The sequence below is a fragment of the Scardinius erythrophthalmus genome (genome assembly GCF_964197995.2).
Source record: "Scardinius erythrophthalmus genome assembly, chromosome: 1".
NCBI lineage: Eukaryota > Metazoa > Chordata > Actinopteri > Cypriniformes > Leuciscidae > Scardinius > Scardinius erythrophthalmus.
This window is the reverse complement of record NC_138221.1, coordinates 68,107,694-68,124,076: the sequence shown is the minus strand read 5'-3', so window position 1 is coordinate 68,124,076 and position 16,383 is coordinate 68,107,694. Positions and strand designations below refer to the sequence as shown.

At 35.5% G+C, this 16,383-nt stretch overlaps 1 protein-coding gene across 1 annotated transcript in view; it reads right to left on the bottom strand.

The window, feature by feature from the left end:
- The window catches only part of LOC308696531 (protein NLRC3-like), a gene marked incomplete at its 3' end in the record, with an annotated part of 54,263 nt that overhangs the window by 11,900 nt on the left and 25,980 nt on the right, over positions 1-16,383 (bottom strand). The window contains exon 5 of the mRNA XM_081375323.1: positions 10,460-10,633. Coding sequence (XP_081231449.1) covers positions 10,460-10,633 — 174 coding nt within the window. The remainder of the gene's footprint in view (positions 1-10,459; positions 10,634-16,383) is intronic.

Below are 16,383 nucleotides of genomic sequence, written 5' to 3'. Positions count from 1 at the left end.
AAAAAATCAAATCAAATGCAATTGCATTTCCCAACCGCTAGATGGCACAATCGAAACACTACTGAGACATGTCTACTGGGACTACTGGCATTGCGCGACTAGATCACTTTAGCCAAATTTCGCAAAAACATTTCCGCCATTTTATTTTACACGAGGCAGCTGTCGGAGAGCAACGGTCTGAGTGAAAATCTGAACATTTATACTTCGATCTTGTAAGTATGCGTGTTATTTTTGATATGTTCATTGTTTAAATTAGTTAGTTGTTATAATGTGTAGGAACCGTGACATTTTAACATTAACATTGCAGAGTACTATTTTTCTCCAAAAAGTTAACGTTACCTGCACGTGTTATTGCAAATGTATCTAAATTCAATGAATGTGGTAGCCTAAGCATGAAACTATGAAACTTATCATTACTATTTTTTTATTATTAATAAGATACCAGTATATTTTGTTTTTTAAATTACAGTTGATTTAAAGCAAATTTTGTAAGTATATAAAATTTAACAGCAGCATAGTGCAACATGAAAAGAAAAAAAAAACATAAAATCTTGTTTGTAAATAATTAAAATATGCAGCATACATTCAGTTTTCAGTGAATTTGTTTCAGATATAAATCTGAATGCTGCTTCTCCATGTTTTGTTTTGACTTTGGAGATATAAAAGTAGCTGGCTACTGTCCCAGATGTCCTGAGAGGTCTGCTCTGGATGGTTCAGTGCATCAGAAGATTAGAAATTTACTTTGGCCTTAAAATGTTACTTTAATAACCAACTGTAGTTTTTTTTTATATTAATTTTTATAATTTTTTGACAGACAGATAGCCAGTGTAAAAACCTCAGAACTGGAGTGATGTAATCCACTTTATTTGATTTAGACACTGTTTGCAATCAGTCAACAAAGTACTTGTCAATGACTACCATTAAATGTCTTGTTACCAACATTCATCAAAATATATATATTTTTTTGTGTGTGTTCAACAGAAGAAAGACATATACAGGTTTGGAACCAAGTGAAAGTGAGTAAATGATTACATGTTTTTTTTTTTTTTAAGTGAACTACGCCTATACAGTGAGTAAGTTTATTAGTGAGTAAGTTTATAAGTGAGTAAGTATCTTTTTATGTTTATTAGAGTTATATGAGTAAGTGATAAAGAATGATTTATAGTGATAGTTCACTTTGAAATTAAATTTTGATATGTTTTAGCTCACCTTATGGGCATCCAAGATGATATATTTATAATATTGATATAAATTATTGTCTATATTGATATAAATTATAGTCTATATTGATATAAATTATATAGTCTCAATCTATATTCTGTTAACTCTATATTGGCCAGCTCTAGTGTGCATCCTAGCAAAAGTGATTGACTGTAATTAGTTAAATGACTGTCAACAATGCTTTTCTTGAGCAATAATTCTTTCCTTTTTCTCATTTGGCAGACGCAGTGATGACCAGCTGTCCATCAGCTACGGAATGTGAAATAAAAAACGTTATTTCAAATCATTTCAAACAAGCTCCAGGGAGGGCAGGGGGTGGGGGTTATGGATCTAAATAAACAGTTGTTAATTAAAAATTTTAATATCTTAATTTGTTTTACATATTTTTCAAATGTTTTATTTGTTCATTTTTATGTTTGAATGTTGTCTATATAATTGTTCAAAATAAATCCCTTTATATTCAATTAGTTTGGATGGATTTTAATTTATGAGAACCTGTTATATTTGAGTGAAAAGAATCCTTATGCCTCATTTTGTTGTCTATTACATGTATATGTAGTGTAATTGATGACTAGTCTATTCTTGGGCTATGGTTAGACGTCTATTAGATTTTCACTGACAGCCCAAAATAAGCCTTGTTTTAGCCTAGACCCATATTGCCTGTCTATTAGACGTATATATGTAGTCGTTTAATAGTGGTCTAATTGATGACTAGTCTATTCTTGGGCTATGGTTAGACGTCTATTGGACGTATAAATATAGTCGTTCAATAGCTGTCTATTCTTGGGCTATGGTTAGACGTCTATTGGACGTATAAATATAGTCGTTCAATAGCTGTCTGATTGTCTATTCTTGGGCTATGGTTAGACGTCTATTAGACGTATATATGTAGTCATTCAATAGCTGTCTATTCTTGGGCTATGTTTAGACGTCTATTAGATTTTCACTGACAGCCCAAAATTAGCCTCGATTTAGCCTAGACATCTGGGCTGTGTTTAGACGGCTATTAGACGTCTATTAGACGCGAAATTGCTTGCTGGGAAATTAGTATAACGTGCTGAGGTATTATTAATGCGTGGCCACGAAACACTATTCAGACAAATCCACAAAAATATAGGTCTTTTCCGATTGAGTGAAAGGAGCAAGGGTTTCACCTCTATATTGCGGGACGAGATGCGGGTCTGCTGATGTAACGCACTGTCTTGCCTGGGCTTATTTTGGTCGTCTTTTTGTTGGAGCGAACTTGAACTTGCATAACAGCGAGCCGGTGTTACGGATCAACTGGGGATCATGTTAACTGGGGGAACGCACGTGCACGAAGATAGTTTTACCTGGATTTCCAGACGGCTACAGATTCGTCGCAGCCATTTTTCACGGATCCATGGTAAGCCCGTGCATTAATGCGGCCTTGCCAGTTGTATACACACTGGTATGCATAATAAAGCGATTTGTTTTTGAAGTGTATATTTCTGCGTATTTGACGCAATTTCAAAGAAGTTTAACATACTTTAGTGTCAAGCTCAGAAACCACGCCTATGTTAACATGGGGCATTCGGTTTCATTGGATGAACAGACTTGTCCGCGCACTTCAGAAGACGTGTAAGAATCTTCTTCTCAACATTAGTGGATCATATTTTCTGTAGTGTGTTGTCATGAGTTCTAATCACAAATAACAACAGATGTAGATTAAATTAAAGTACCTAAAAGAAACATAAATTGCAATTCATTTACATTCACAAAAATTGTTAAAAATACATTCACAAAAATTCATTTACATTTTTTTCCAGTTGCATTTATTGACCTGCATATAGCCTAATTTTATAATGGATTATTATTTTTTATATAAAAACACTTGTCAGCTTATTTTACTCTGCTGATTATATTAAGATCTCTTTTCTTAACCAGCTCTGACGCCTCCGTATCCTTTTCCCTGGACATAAAGCAGCTGCTTATAGGGTCATGAAGTTAATTATCTCATGAACTTGTAACATTTTCAACAGATTTATAAAATAAAAAATAAATAAATAAATAAATAAAAAATAAAAACTAATTTTGACTCTTCTTCTTTCAGAACAATTCTATATAGCAAATATAGTAATATTGAATTGTACATTGTGTTGAGTTTTCCTGTAGCTCAAACAGTAGAACGTTGGCGCTTGCAACGTCAAGTCCATGGGTTCTATTCCCAGGGAAAGCAAGAACTGATAAGAATGTAAATGTGTACCTTGAAATGCAATGTAAGTTGCTTTGGATAAAAGCGTCTGCCACATGTGTACATGTACATTATGCTCAGTAGGAGCATGAACTTGAATGTTGTGTATCTAATGTCTTGTATTGGACATGTAGAGAACACTTTGTCTTTAGTGATTAAAGTCATGTGAAAAACACTGAGAGGCAAACACAAATTGTATTACTGAAATAAGCAAAACATATGATATAGTGATAATGAATTATTACAAAAATATACTGATATTCTCTATGGCTAATATTCTCATAGGCCTACATCACTAACCTCTTAATCATTTGTCACCTCACACGATTAGCATGACCCTAGCTCTCTAAAACAATAGGAAATACTTTATTGTTTACTTTTTTGCTGACCTCTTTAACAAAAGAAACATGACACAATCTTTTTATGTAATATACATTTAAATTATGCCAGTTCTCTTCATTTGACTGGTACCATGAATCTCATTAACATATTCTCTTTACTTGTTATTCATCACATCATGTGCTTTCATTATTGTCGTCTGCTAACCGTTAGGAACAGATTAAAAGGTCTATAAATTAAGTGTCGTTGTTAGGCCATATACTGCCACAGCAAATGGACGCAATTAAAGTTAGACAAATCAAAAACTTTGCAGGATAACCAACATCCCGATCGCTGCTCAAGAAAGGAGCGTGATTATATATAGAAGGAGATGTGAACATTTCACAATGAAGGGTGATGGTGTGTTAAATTGTTCTTAAAAAGATAATACAACTGTGACATTTATTTACTAATATAACATGATTATATTAGATGGAGAGCAGCATAGGTATGAAGGCCAAACTGGCCAATGGGTAAGAAAAATTTACACATATACACTGCAAAACAAGTGACTGTTCTTCATTAACATGCAACTTATTCTATAGTTTGTTCTCCCCTAAATTGAATGTTCAGGATGTTGAAGGTGGGACTGTGTGGTCAGATCTCCCACTGTTGGCAAATACGTCTGTCCTGCATGCATGCACATTTGCCTATTTTTTTTTCTTCCTTTTGTTATTGTTGCTTTCATACCTGTTAGCTAATGAATATGTTTGTTGAACATTTCTCTGAATAAATGCTGTGGGTAATTCACTGGATCCATAAGCTATGGCTTCTCAATTTTCAACACTCTTTAGGAACATTTATGGAGTCTAGCCTACTGTATGCGTTATGCTTTAACTCATTCCTCAGTAACATTAAAATAAATAATAAATACATGCTTGACATCCCTTTTACCACAGCAGTATTGCTGCTCAATTTAAATTAAGCCACAAATTGGCATGATAACAATAATCTGCGAATACACACGCACTGCAAAGACACAATGTCAATAGCATAATTTATTTAATCTACTTACAGTTGTCGTCAGATATTCAATTTCATTGAAACGAATGTAACAATAATGTGGCCGTGGTCTGTGTCGTGAAATTAAAACACATTAAAACTTCCCTTAAATGCGTCTGAAACATTCAGCAGAGCAGCGACAGAGTAAACAACAGTGTCCTAATATGATACAAACATTTACCAATAACGTGGAAAGCTTTTAAATCTGCTCAGTGAAAGATTCGCTGTGACGAATCTGTCACCGGCGTTCAACATCTGCTGGAAATCCAGGTAAAACTATCTGCATGCACGCGCGCGTCCCCAGTTAACATGATCCCCAGTTGATCCGTAACACCGGGACGATTGCTCGCCGCAGTGTGAGAACTGAAGTGGAAGCGTGGCTGTTTTCTCGCTGGCTTGCTCTGCTCTGAGTGTGCGGCCGACCGTGGCATGTTTGTTTCATTTTGATTTGTCTCTTGCTTTGCTCCGAATTGTAATTGAGATTTTTCTTTATTTTGTCTAGTGCTCATTTTTGCGTATTTTGTATAATTTATTTTTCTTTTGTTTAAGTTTATTTTGAGTTCCAAAACGAGAGTGAAATTGTTTTTGAAATTTAATTGTTTTTTTTTGTGTATTCTTATTATTTTTTATGTTTGTGAACTGACTGTTTCTTTCTTTTTGGGGCTGGCTTTTACCAGTTAGTTAATGTTTATTGTTTGTCTTTTCTTTTCCCTCGTAAACAGCGTGATGAAGAAAGTGTATAGAGGAGGGGTTTAGCCGCTGTTTAACGGGGTTCACATTGAGTGTTGTGCTTATTGAGTGACTTGACTTCACCAGAGTGAGTGTGTGTGGATATTAAGTGGGTTGTGTGAATTGAGGGTCACAGCAGGCCATCTCCCTCCTAATTAAGCTTTCTCTTGTATTTGTTTTTTTTGTATTTATTATTTCTTTATTTTGAAAAGTGGTGTTTGTTTTCCTTTTCTTTTTGACATGTGAATATTGAGCCCTTGATGTTAATGTATTGATGGTTTTAAATTGTGTATTTGAATAAAGCTGCTTCATCTTTGGTACTCCCTGGCCTATGTCTCTCTGCTCACCCATTTCTTCTGGTTACGAACCTGTGCGCCCCCTGTCTTGGGGCTGAGTTCCCGGTATATACCGGGTGGCGTAGTCGACCGTTATATAATTGTTGTTTCATACAGTCCCCCCAAGTACCTGACTTGTACCCAAGTACCCATTATAAAAATATACAAGGAGACTTTAGATTTAAAAACGGTGTCTCGTTAGGCAATGTTTTCTCAGTCAAATCATAAAATTTCCTATTGATTCAATAGAAGGCGTGAACTCACTAGAGAATACCAATATGGCGGCGCGGTGGCTTCACTGTTTATGACGTCATGAGCTATCCAGTCACTCTATATAGAGCAGTGGTTTAGAGCAGCGTTTCTCAAACTTTTTCTGGCATTCTCCACTTTGGAGGTAACAAAGGGTTAATACAATGTATTTTATTAACATCACATCTTAAAAACATAACATAAAATAACAGCATTACAAACTTTCAAATAGAGAAAATAAAAGTGCAATTATATTATCACTTTGCATGAAATAAGACTTTGTTCAAAAGTAAATAATAATAATAAAGCAATTGTGTTTTGCCTATGATAACATTGAATTAAAATAAAATAAGTGTGGACAAGTTGTGCTTTGCTTCATTTTGTCACTTTGCAAACTGCATGCAAATAGAACAAACAAAATTGACACAAAAAAAAAAACAAATGTCTTATTCGCTATTTTATCAAAGGCGAATGTTATTTATAGCGTATCACTTTATTGTTTCCATGGTGATGTGTCATTGCTAGTCATGTGACACACCGCAACCACAATAGAGCATCACAGTCCCGCCCACAGCCCGAGAGCGCTTAGGTGCCGGAAGTAAATTTCCCATTCATTTCTCCCATTGACGTTTTGGGAAAATCCATATCTAAAGAGTTTTAGAGCATGTCTGAGGATAACCAGCTACGGCTGAACTCATAAGCATACAACATATCATTTCGAGCGAAAAAATGAAGAGAAAATCCAAAAAAAGTCAAAGGTACAAGACTGTGTACATATTTTCATTTCCGAGCGAAGGAACTACTCATCCCATAAACCACCGCGCCTCACTGAAGTCGACTGAAGCCACAACCGCGAAAGAGCCTTTTGAGCGACTTCCAAATCTGACGACGGCCACGCAAACTTTTTCCTCCAGTGAATTTTATATAGTGAATGTGCAGTTAATAGCAGTTCTTTCAGTAGTAATCGTGTAAATAATAGTGTTTTATATAGGTATTGTGTATTGGATTTTATATTTATCATCGTGTATTTTATTGTGTATTTTATATTGTGTGCGTGTGTGAAAGCGGTTAATGGTAACGTTAGCAACAAGACATTAATCTGTGTTTAATGAGATGGTTTAGCATGTGTGTTCAGTGTGTAGTTTGTGTGTTTATTTCAAAGCCCTTTATGACACAGGACACTCTGCTGACAGGACAGGTTGAGGTCCATGCTCATTTTATTCATGAAGTTATAGTTCATCCTTAATTTTAATAACATTTAATGTATTTTCTTAAAGGTTGTATCAGTGATTTCAGGCCCAAAAAAAAAAAAAAGTCACATTCATCTAATCTTTCCTAACGACCCGCTAGCTGCCCGCCCCATAAGCATGCCGTCAAAAAAACGCGTCTCTGTAGGCAGCCTAGGCTCTGAGATCTGCACACAAAAACAACTGGTTTCACCAACCACTCAAAACCAAAACAAATAGTGTTCCAACCAATCACCGACAGGGGGAGGGTGTTGTGAGGTTTTGAGCCAGCTTCTTCTTCAGCTCTGACTTCGCGTGCAGCCGTGCACGAGCACAAAACCTCACAACACCCCCGTTTCGTTATTCTGGCTGCCTTAATCCGTTTCTCTATTTTTATTTTATATTGAAAAAATCGTGGGAATTCAATAGTGGATTTGTTCTTTCACTATTAGATAAAATGGTAAATTAATTTGCTCTGGCCTCCCATGCCACTAAGTTTACCCTATTATTCCAATCAAGGAAATGTAAAAAGGCTTTTCACAGTTATGTGCTATTGGACAGCCCTAAACAAGGTTTGGATAAATAAATAAATGAATGCAATATCTGGCTGTATGTTGTTAAAGTCACGCTCCGGATGTTCGGGGTCTTTTTTGACCCCATATAGGATCCATAATGCCCCACTAGACCATAAAACCGATAACTTGTCATGAAAAACACAGAAATGATGATGCAACACTATACTACAAGCACAATGTTAAATGTGCACACACACACACACACACACACACACACACCACCATCCCCCAACATCTGCAATAGTGAGCATCTGCTGGACATTGTACACAAGGAAAGCTTCTCCACAGTTCTCTGCACTGTAGCACAAAGAATCTCAAGAGATCTCTCGCATATTGCCAGTGTTTCCTTGCTAGACTTGGTTGGACCAGAATGCACATTGCTGTGGAGAAACAGTTGTCGTACTGCTCTTGTTTAAGAACTTAAAAAAAATAAAATAAAAAAAATTTTAATAATACAAATATATAATTGTTTTGTTTACTTCTCATCTATACATTAATGCTGTGAAAGTGTAATTGCCCCATAGAGATCCATTCATTTTCTGGATGTGACTTACTGCTCTTCTAACAGCTTTTGTTATGAATATATAGTTAATCATTTTAAAATACATTAAATCAGTATTAAATCAGTATAAATCAGATTTTTTTTGTTTTTGAAGTGTCTTCTTATTGCAATAATGCCACATACATTTGCAATAATGCCACATAAGTTGCCACTAAAAGAAAATACTTGATTGCAATTACATATTTATTTCAATAATCCAAATGTATAAAATGATTAATGATTAACTTTAATTTTTAATGATAATACAAGAGTCCTAAACCACATACAGGGACAAAAGCATGACAGACTCGAGCAATGACGCCTTCGCCGAGCGATTTCGAGAACACTATAGGGAACGAGCACGTTCTTTTCGCCTGTTTGGACACTTCACACACGTTTGCACTGCCTGTTTGGTTTACCTGTTTACACGTTCATAACGTGCGTTTTGTCCTACTCTAAACACGTTTTCGACGTTTTCGTGCATTTTAAATAGCAGATCACATGTCGAGGACGCGCGTTTAGTTAAGAACGCGTGCTTTTATGGCGAAACTCACACTTTTGACGTGTCAGTGTGCAATCAGACGCCTGACCAGGCGTTTAAGAATACTTTAGCTTGCCATAGTGCACGGATCGAGCACGCTCGTAACAACTCGACAACTTTTAAATAATCAAAAAATCCTGAAAAAAGTATCACAGGTTATAAAATAAATATTAAGCACCATTTCAGAACACTATAGGGAACGAGCACGTTCTTTTCGCCTGTTTGGACACTTCACACACGTTTGCACTGCCTGTTTGGTTTACCTGTTTACACGTTCATAACGTGTTCATAACGTGCGTTTTGTCCTACTCAAAACACATGTTTTCGACGCCAATTTTTGTTACGATAAACACGTGTCAAAAACGTTTCTTTGGTGACCCCAAAGTGCACGTTAAGAACGCATGCTTTTATGGCAAATCGCGCGTTTGGCTGTCGAAACGCACGCTTTTGACATGTCAGTGTGCAATCAGACGCCTGACCAGGCGTTTATGAATACTTTGGCTTGCCATAGTGCACGGCTCGAGCACGCTCGTAACTGTGCACTCAGACAAAGACGAGACAAAACCGAGAGTGTCAGAGCTCTGTCACAAAACCAATAATTAAACTAGACAGAAGTGACAGAAATCTGACACTTTGTTGTTTATGATGGGATAATTCTCGAGTTTCAGTCAGAATTCAGCCAGAGAAAACGTGCACTTCGGTTCAGCGATGACTAATCTGAACGCCACTGATTGGCCATCACACTCAAACTCAACAGAAACGTGTACGATAGGTTATACATGATTAAAAATGCTTTGTCACAGTTTTTAATAAATGTGATAAGTGATACTGTTTGAAGGCAAATGCTTGGATGGGTGAAAAAAAAAAGAAAAAGTCTGAAAATTGCTTTCCAAAACAACAATTGTGGCTGTTCATGCCTTTATGTCTAGGATTGTTGTTGATATTTAACATTATAGTAATGAACAATATGACATCTTTTGAAATGCAGTGCTGTTATAATAACATGTTCTCTGTACTTTTATGGGGGATTTAATTTTTGTATTTTATATATTTGTAAATTGACTGTGAAATAAAGTTTTAAACATATATATATATAATAATAACTCTCACACGCGCGCCGTGTCATAAATGGGTTCACAGACATGTTCGAGAAGGTTATCTGTCTGGGTGATCGGTGTAAGATGGAGGTCTCTTAAAGAGTATGTTGGGAAATGAAGGAGGGAGTTCCAGTACTATGTCTTTGTGAGGTTTCTACAGCTTCTATAGTATCAGAGTCTATACATTATTTTCTCAACACATTCTCACTAACAACTCGTCTGGATGCTTTGTCAGGACTGCTTGGTGTCATTTTTTAACACACTGGGACCCCTTCAGTGTTCAAAAACTATTAAAAACTCTCAGTCTCTCTCACATACACACCAGCCAGGATGATTCCTACTGATCCACTTACTTGAGTTTGTCCAGTGTGCAGTCTGGATGGTTCATAGCATCAGAGAGCAGCTTCACTCCTGATTCTCCTGGGTGATTGTAGCTCAGATCCAGCTCTCTCAGGTGTGAAGGGTTTGAACTCAGAGCTGAAGCCAGAGCAGCACAACCTTCCTCTGTCACCAAACACTGAGATAATCTACAACAACAGTAAGTGTTCATGTCAGTGTGCTTAATTTTTAGAGAATATACACTACAATAAAAAACACGGCTCTTCAACCCATCAATTATCCTTACAAGGACCTGTGATTGATTACAATTAGTGATGCTGAGATTACCCAATTTCAAAATTGGCTGTGATTACAAGCGTCACGTTATTTAACAGTAAGAATTTGGAAGCTATTTTAAAAAAAAATAAAATAAATAAATTAGTCTTTCAGACTTGTGTGTGTTGTTTTTCGTTGATCATGTTTCTCTGAAAACAATCCGCGCTCCAACATGGATCTTCATGAGAAATTGCGCTGTGTACTCGATAAGCGCTTTGAAGCTTCAGTGTCATATGTAACATCACTAGTGAGTACCTCCATTGTTCCTGGTCATTACACTTCATGTATAGAAGTAACTGTAAAGATAATGGGTCTCATTCATGAAACATTCGTAAATATAAGAGTAAATATGTGAGTGATTTGCGCGTAAAGAGACATTCCCGAAAATTCTTCTCCTGATTCACAAAAACTTCGTAAACGTCAGATTTGATAGTGAAATGTGTGTGTGTGTTAATGAATTCCAATCAGTCGTAAATGGGACGCGCGTGCACGCTCATTCTCAATTACCATAAATCCCGCCCATTAAAACCGACTGACAACTATATATGGGCATCATATTATGACACGAAACGAAGGATTTCAACATGTCTTCTCAAAAGCGAATGAAGAAGAGACATTTCTCAGATGCAGAAATTGAAGTTTTATGATCAGAAGTTCATTCAAAACGCCACATTTTATTTTCAAGCGTACATAGTGGCGTATCAGGTCCTAAAAAAGAGGATTTTTTAGGTAATAATACCTAAATGCTTTAGGTAAAAATGCTTGGCAGCATATTACAGATGCAGTTAATGGAGTTTCATCTGTTAAACGAACAGTCCCAGAAGTGAAAAGAAAATGGTTCGACATGAAGCTTGACTGCAACACTTGTGACTTGCGGACTTGTAAAAAAAAAAAAAAAAAAAAAAACAACAACAAATGAATAAGCAGCTTGAATATAAATAAAAATTTTTAAAAAAAGACTTGCGGACTTGTGTTCCATTTGCAGATGCTATTACTGGCTCTCGTAATAAAAGTAAAAAGAAAAAACTTATGTAATTACTATATATAATATTTTTTCAAAATGCTGTGTAAATATGTACCCGATTTAGGTGAATTAAAATGCAGCCTTATTAACCCTCTGGGGACCAAGCTGTTTTTGGGGTCCTTGAGATGTTCTGACATGCCTTGACATTTGTGCTTTTTTCAGTTATTTATAAACATGTTAATGGCAAAGGTGTAAATTCACTCTATATAGCACAAACAGGGCTACCATAATATGCGAGCAACGTGTATGTAGATGTTTGTATTTTTAAGAGAATAATGTTTATGCGTGGTTATTGGAAAAAATTAAAATGAAAGTTGCTGAATTAAGACCACAAAACACATATTAAATATGTGTCCACAAGACTTTTGACTAATGGATGTTGTCCCTTTGAGTTCTAGCTTCAAACTGATGTAAAAATAGTCTTGCTTTATCGTTCACAAAAAAAAAAATACATTGATTTAAATGGTGTAAAACAGGTTTTGCTTGGAAAGCCAATATGCAAGGGGGAGGAGTAGTTTACACCTTAGATTATGAATGTCCCACCCACTCTGCATAATGAGCCATTCACTCAGGTGTGAAACTGACTGAGCCACAATGCAAGGACAAAAGATGTATTTAGAAGAAGACTTATATTGACCATTTAAGATTTCGCTTACATCTCTCTTGTAAATATGTTTTGCTATTTTATTAAAAATGTTACAATTACAACAATAATTACAATTTCAACAATATTTCAAGTGTACTCTTTCTTTGTAAAAAAAAAAAAAAAAAAAAAAAAAGATTATAGGCCTACATTATATCATATGTATTCATTAGTTTGAATATAGCCAACATTGGAACATCTAACATCTTAGTCTATGAATTTATTTTTGACAAAAATAGTATTTTTTTTGCAGTTTAATACATTGCTTATACAAATACATTTTATTTCAACATATTCCAGTCGATTTTTACTCATCTCAGTAGGCTATAGCAAAGCAGTTTATTCTTTCACACACAGACGCGCGATTCATATTTAGGCTAAACAGTCTTTACAAATATGTCCTCTTCATTCATCCCACAGAAAGGCGAGTCATATTATAGAAATGCGATTCATCTTTTTGCGGTTTACATAGGCCTACACTAACGTTATTCCATACGTGAGAAAAGAAAACAGCCTACCTCACTCCTCAGCGGAATCTGCTCCTCATTTCAGGAGATATTGCTCCTCATCAGCACTGTTCTGAGGAATCTTTTCTCCATAAGGTAGGCTATAATGTCTCACTCGCGAGGAGTCGCGACGCGCTTTGTTTACAGCTGATTTTCATTTCATTTTTATTTATTTGACAGGGACAATGGACAGTACGAAACTGTCCCAGAATTAGCTGCAGAGCTAAATTTCATCTGCAGTCCCTGGGCAGAAAGAATCAAATCACATTACATACAATATAATATCCCACAAGAGAAAAATATACGACACATTATCTATCAATTAACAATAAATACATCAATATTCACATAATATTACAAAATCAATCCCCCATGACTATAAAACCTTGACAAAACAAGAGTATTTAATGATTACAGACCTGATTCCTTTTTAACCACATTTTCAAATGCAGCTTGAACTGTGTCAAAGTACGACATTGTCTAATAGCAATTGGTAATCCATTCCATCCCTTAACAGCTCTTACTGAAAAAGCTGATAGACCAAACTCAGTAACTCTAAAATGTGCTTCACAGTCACCTCTTGATGAAGCCCTTGTTTGTCTTATGTTTTCTCTACGTGAAGCAACAAATGCTTTTAAGGGAGGAGGTGCAAGATCATTTACAATTTTATACATTAAACAACAATTGTGAAATATAATAAAATTGTCAAAAGTAAGGAAATTGTGCTTTTGGATTATAAAACAATGATGGTATCTATTCGGTTTCTTGTCAAATGCCTTTAAAGCACGTTTGTATAAGATATATAAAGGTCTGAGAGTAGATTTTCCTAATTGTGACCATGAAGTAATACAATAAGAAAAATGAGAAAAAATTAAAGAATGCAAATAAATTCTTGCAGCTTCCAGTGAAAGTTGACTTCGTAAAAATTTAAAGTTTCTGAGTTGAGGTGTCACTGCGCGAACTATTTTTTTTATATGCTTTTCAAATGTTAAGTGCGTATCTAAAATAACTCCAAGATATTTAAAATCTGACACAATTTGTAATTTTTCACCACAGACTAATATATCAGGAAGATTCTCCTCCTTCCTTTTAATTTTAAAATACATACAGGCAGTTTTCTGAACATTTAATGTTAAACAACACTGAGTAAGCCAGTCCGAAATTTTGGACATTGCGACATTTAATTTTTGTGCAACTTGATCATTTGTTTTACCATGTACATATACAACAGTGTCATCGGCGTACATTTGAATATTTATATCCGGGCAAACATCAGGTAAATCATTCAAATACAAACTAAAAAGTAATGGCCCTAATACAGACCCCTGCGGTACTCCTGTGAAACACTCTCTCAAAGACGATACCTGCATTTCAATCCGGGTACACTGTTTCCTTGATGTAAGGTAAGATTCGATCCATTTCATTGCTTCTACCGAAAAATTAAAATATAATAATTTAGACATTAAAACATTATGATTTAATGTATCGAATGCCTTTTTCAAATCAAGGAATACTGCACCCACAACCCCACCTTTATCTAATTTTGACCTCACATGCTCGATAAAATGACATACAGCCGTTTCCGTTGAATGCTGTTTGCGGAACCCAAATTGCATAGGGCACAATAAGTTATTTTGTGCATTTAAGTAATTTACTATTTGCTCAGTTACCACCTTTTCTAATATTTTAGACACTGTTGATAAAATTGAGATCGGCCTATAATTTTAAACTTTACTCGGATCACCTGCCTTGAGAACTGGAGTAACTAATCCAGTTTTCCAACAATTTGGGAAAATAGACTGTCCAATTGATAAATTAACAAAATGAGTAATTGAGGCTAAAAAAGTATCACTATTACATTTTAAAAATGTACAATCCAAACCATCTATATATTTGGCATTAGAATGTTTTAAATCCTTTATAATATTCTGAATTTTAATCTCTGAAACCGTGGTTAGATAAAATGCAGGTTTTACTGAATTTACGGAATTTAGTTCTTTATATCTACTTCCATATTTATCAGTCAAACTCTGAACTGAGTCAACAAAATAATTGTTAAATATATCAGTAATTTCATCAGGCTTATCAATTATTCTCCCTTCAAAATTTAGTTCTAGACATTTCTGATGAATGTTCATCAGGCTGTTTCACAGCTCTGAAATAGTTCTCAGGATTTGCGTTTGAATAGCACGCGCTCTCCGGGGAGTGGTCACATTACTGTGAATTAGCTCGTAATGAGCTCGACAGGAGTCGCTCTCTTTTTATACAGATTACAGAAGCTGAGAATATTTGTTTTTTATATAAATTACTTCATTTAAAAGATCCGATCTCAAGCTTTATGCCCGTGAGTCTGTTTGCCTGTTTGACTGAATTTTCGCGGAGTTATAGATCATTTTCGAACGCGTTTCAAATGGGAGTTTACTGACAGAGAGAAGGCAGAAATCGCATCATGTTCATTTTTCTTTATTTGTCAAAAAGCAAAACACTTTATTTTTATTGTGAGTATACAGAAAAAAAATAGAAACTGAACAGGATCGATTGATGTATTACACGAAAATGAAAGATCAAAATTAAAAGAGCATTTAGTGTTTATTTTCATTGCTAAAAAAAAAAAAACGAGCAAAACGCGCGGGCGCGTTTGTGGTCCCCAGAGGGTTAATGAGCAAAACGTTCGGATGTTAAACGCACTATTTACGCGTGGCTGGGAGCAGGTGTAGATTTCTTTCCTACCAACTAACATTTGGAAAATACAAACATTTTAATGAATCCGAAAATTTACGCCAGAACCACTTTACACACGATTTACACAAAAATTCATTCTGCTCGTGTTTCATGAATGAGACCCAATGTTCGCTATGAGTACCATCATAACTACGGCCCTACTTGACTCGGACCCTACTTGTGTTAGGCCGGGAGCCAGGTCCACTCCTCAGGATGTTTTTTGCTACCTTTTTTTCACTATTATTTCCTATTATCTTATACCTTGGGCCATCACAAGCTGATAATGAGCACCCCCAACTCGGCCCCGTTTGGTCTCAGGGGCCAAAAAACACCCTTTTTGGGAAAAGCTTTTGGCGGAATGATGTAATTGTGAATATAAAGGTACTGCAGCTACATAAATGGCCATATAACCCTAAAATTTTTCATGGTGTATCCTGACACATAGGGGAAACTAGCAGAAAAAGATTCTGGGCATTGCTGCCTTTTTGCTGTCAAATATCACCCTCAACATACCCCAAAAGACTAAAAAATGGCTGTCCGCCTGACAAATTGTCATCAAAAGTGATCATTTTCAAGCATTTTATTATATATATCACTGCCTCAAATGTACATGAAAAACTTTAGTTTATAAGCTTCAATTTAAGTCCAAGATGAACTTTCTATCTAGAGGATTATAGCTGGTATATCAAAGTTCTCCACTGTACCTCAAATCGGAGAAAACAGAACTTT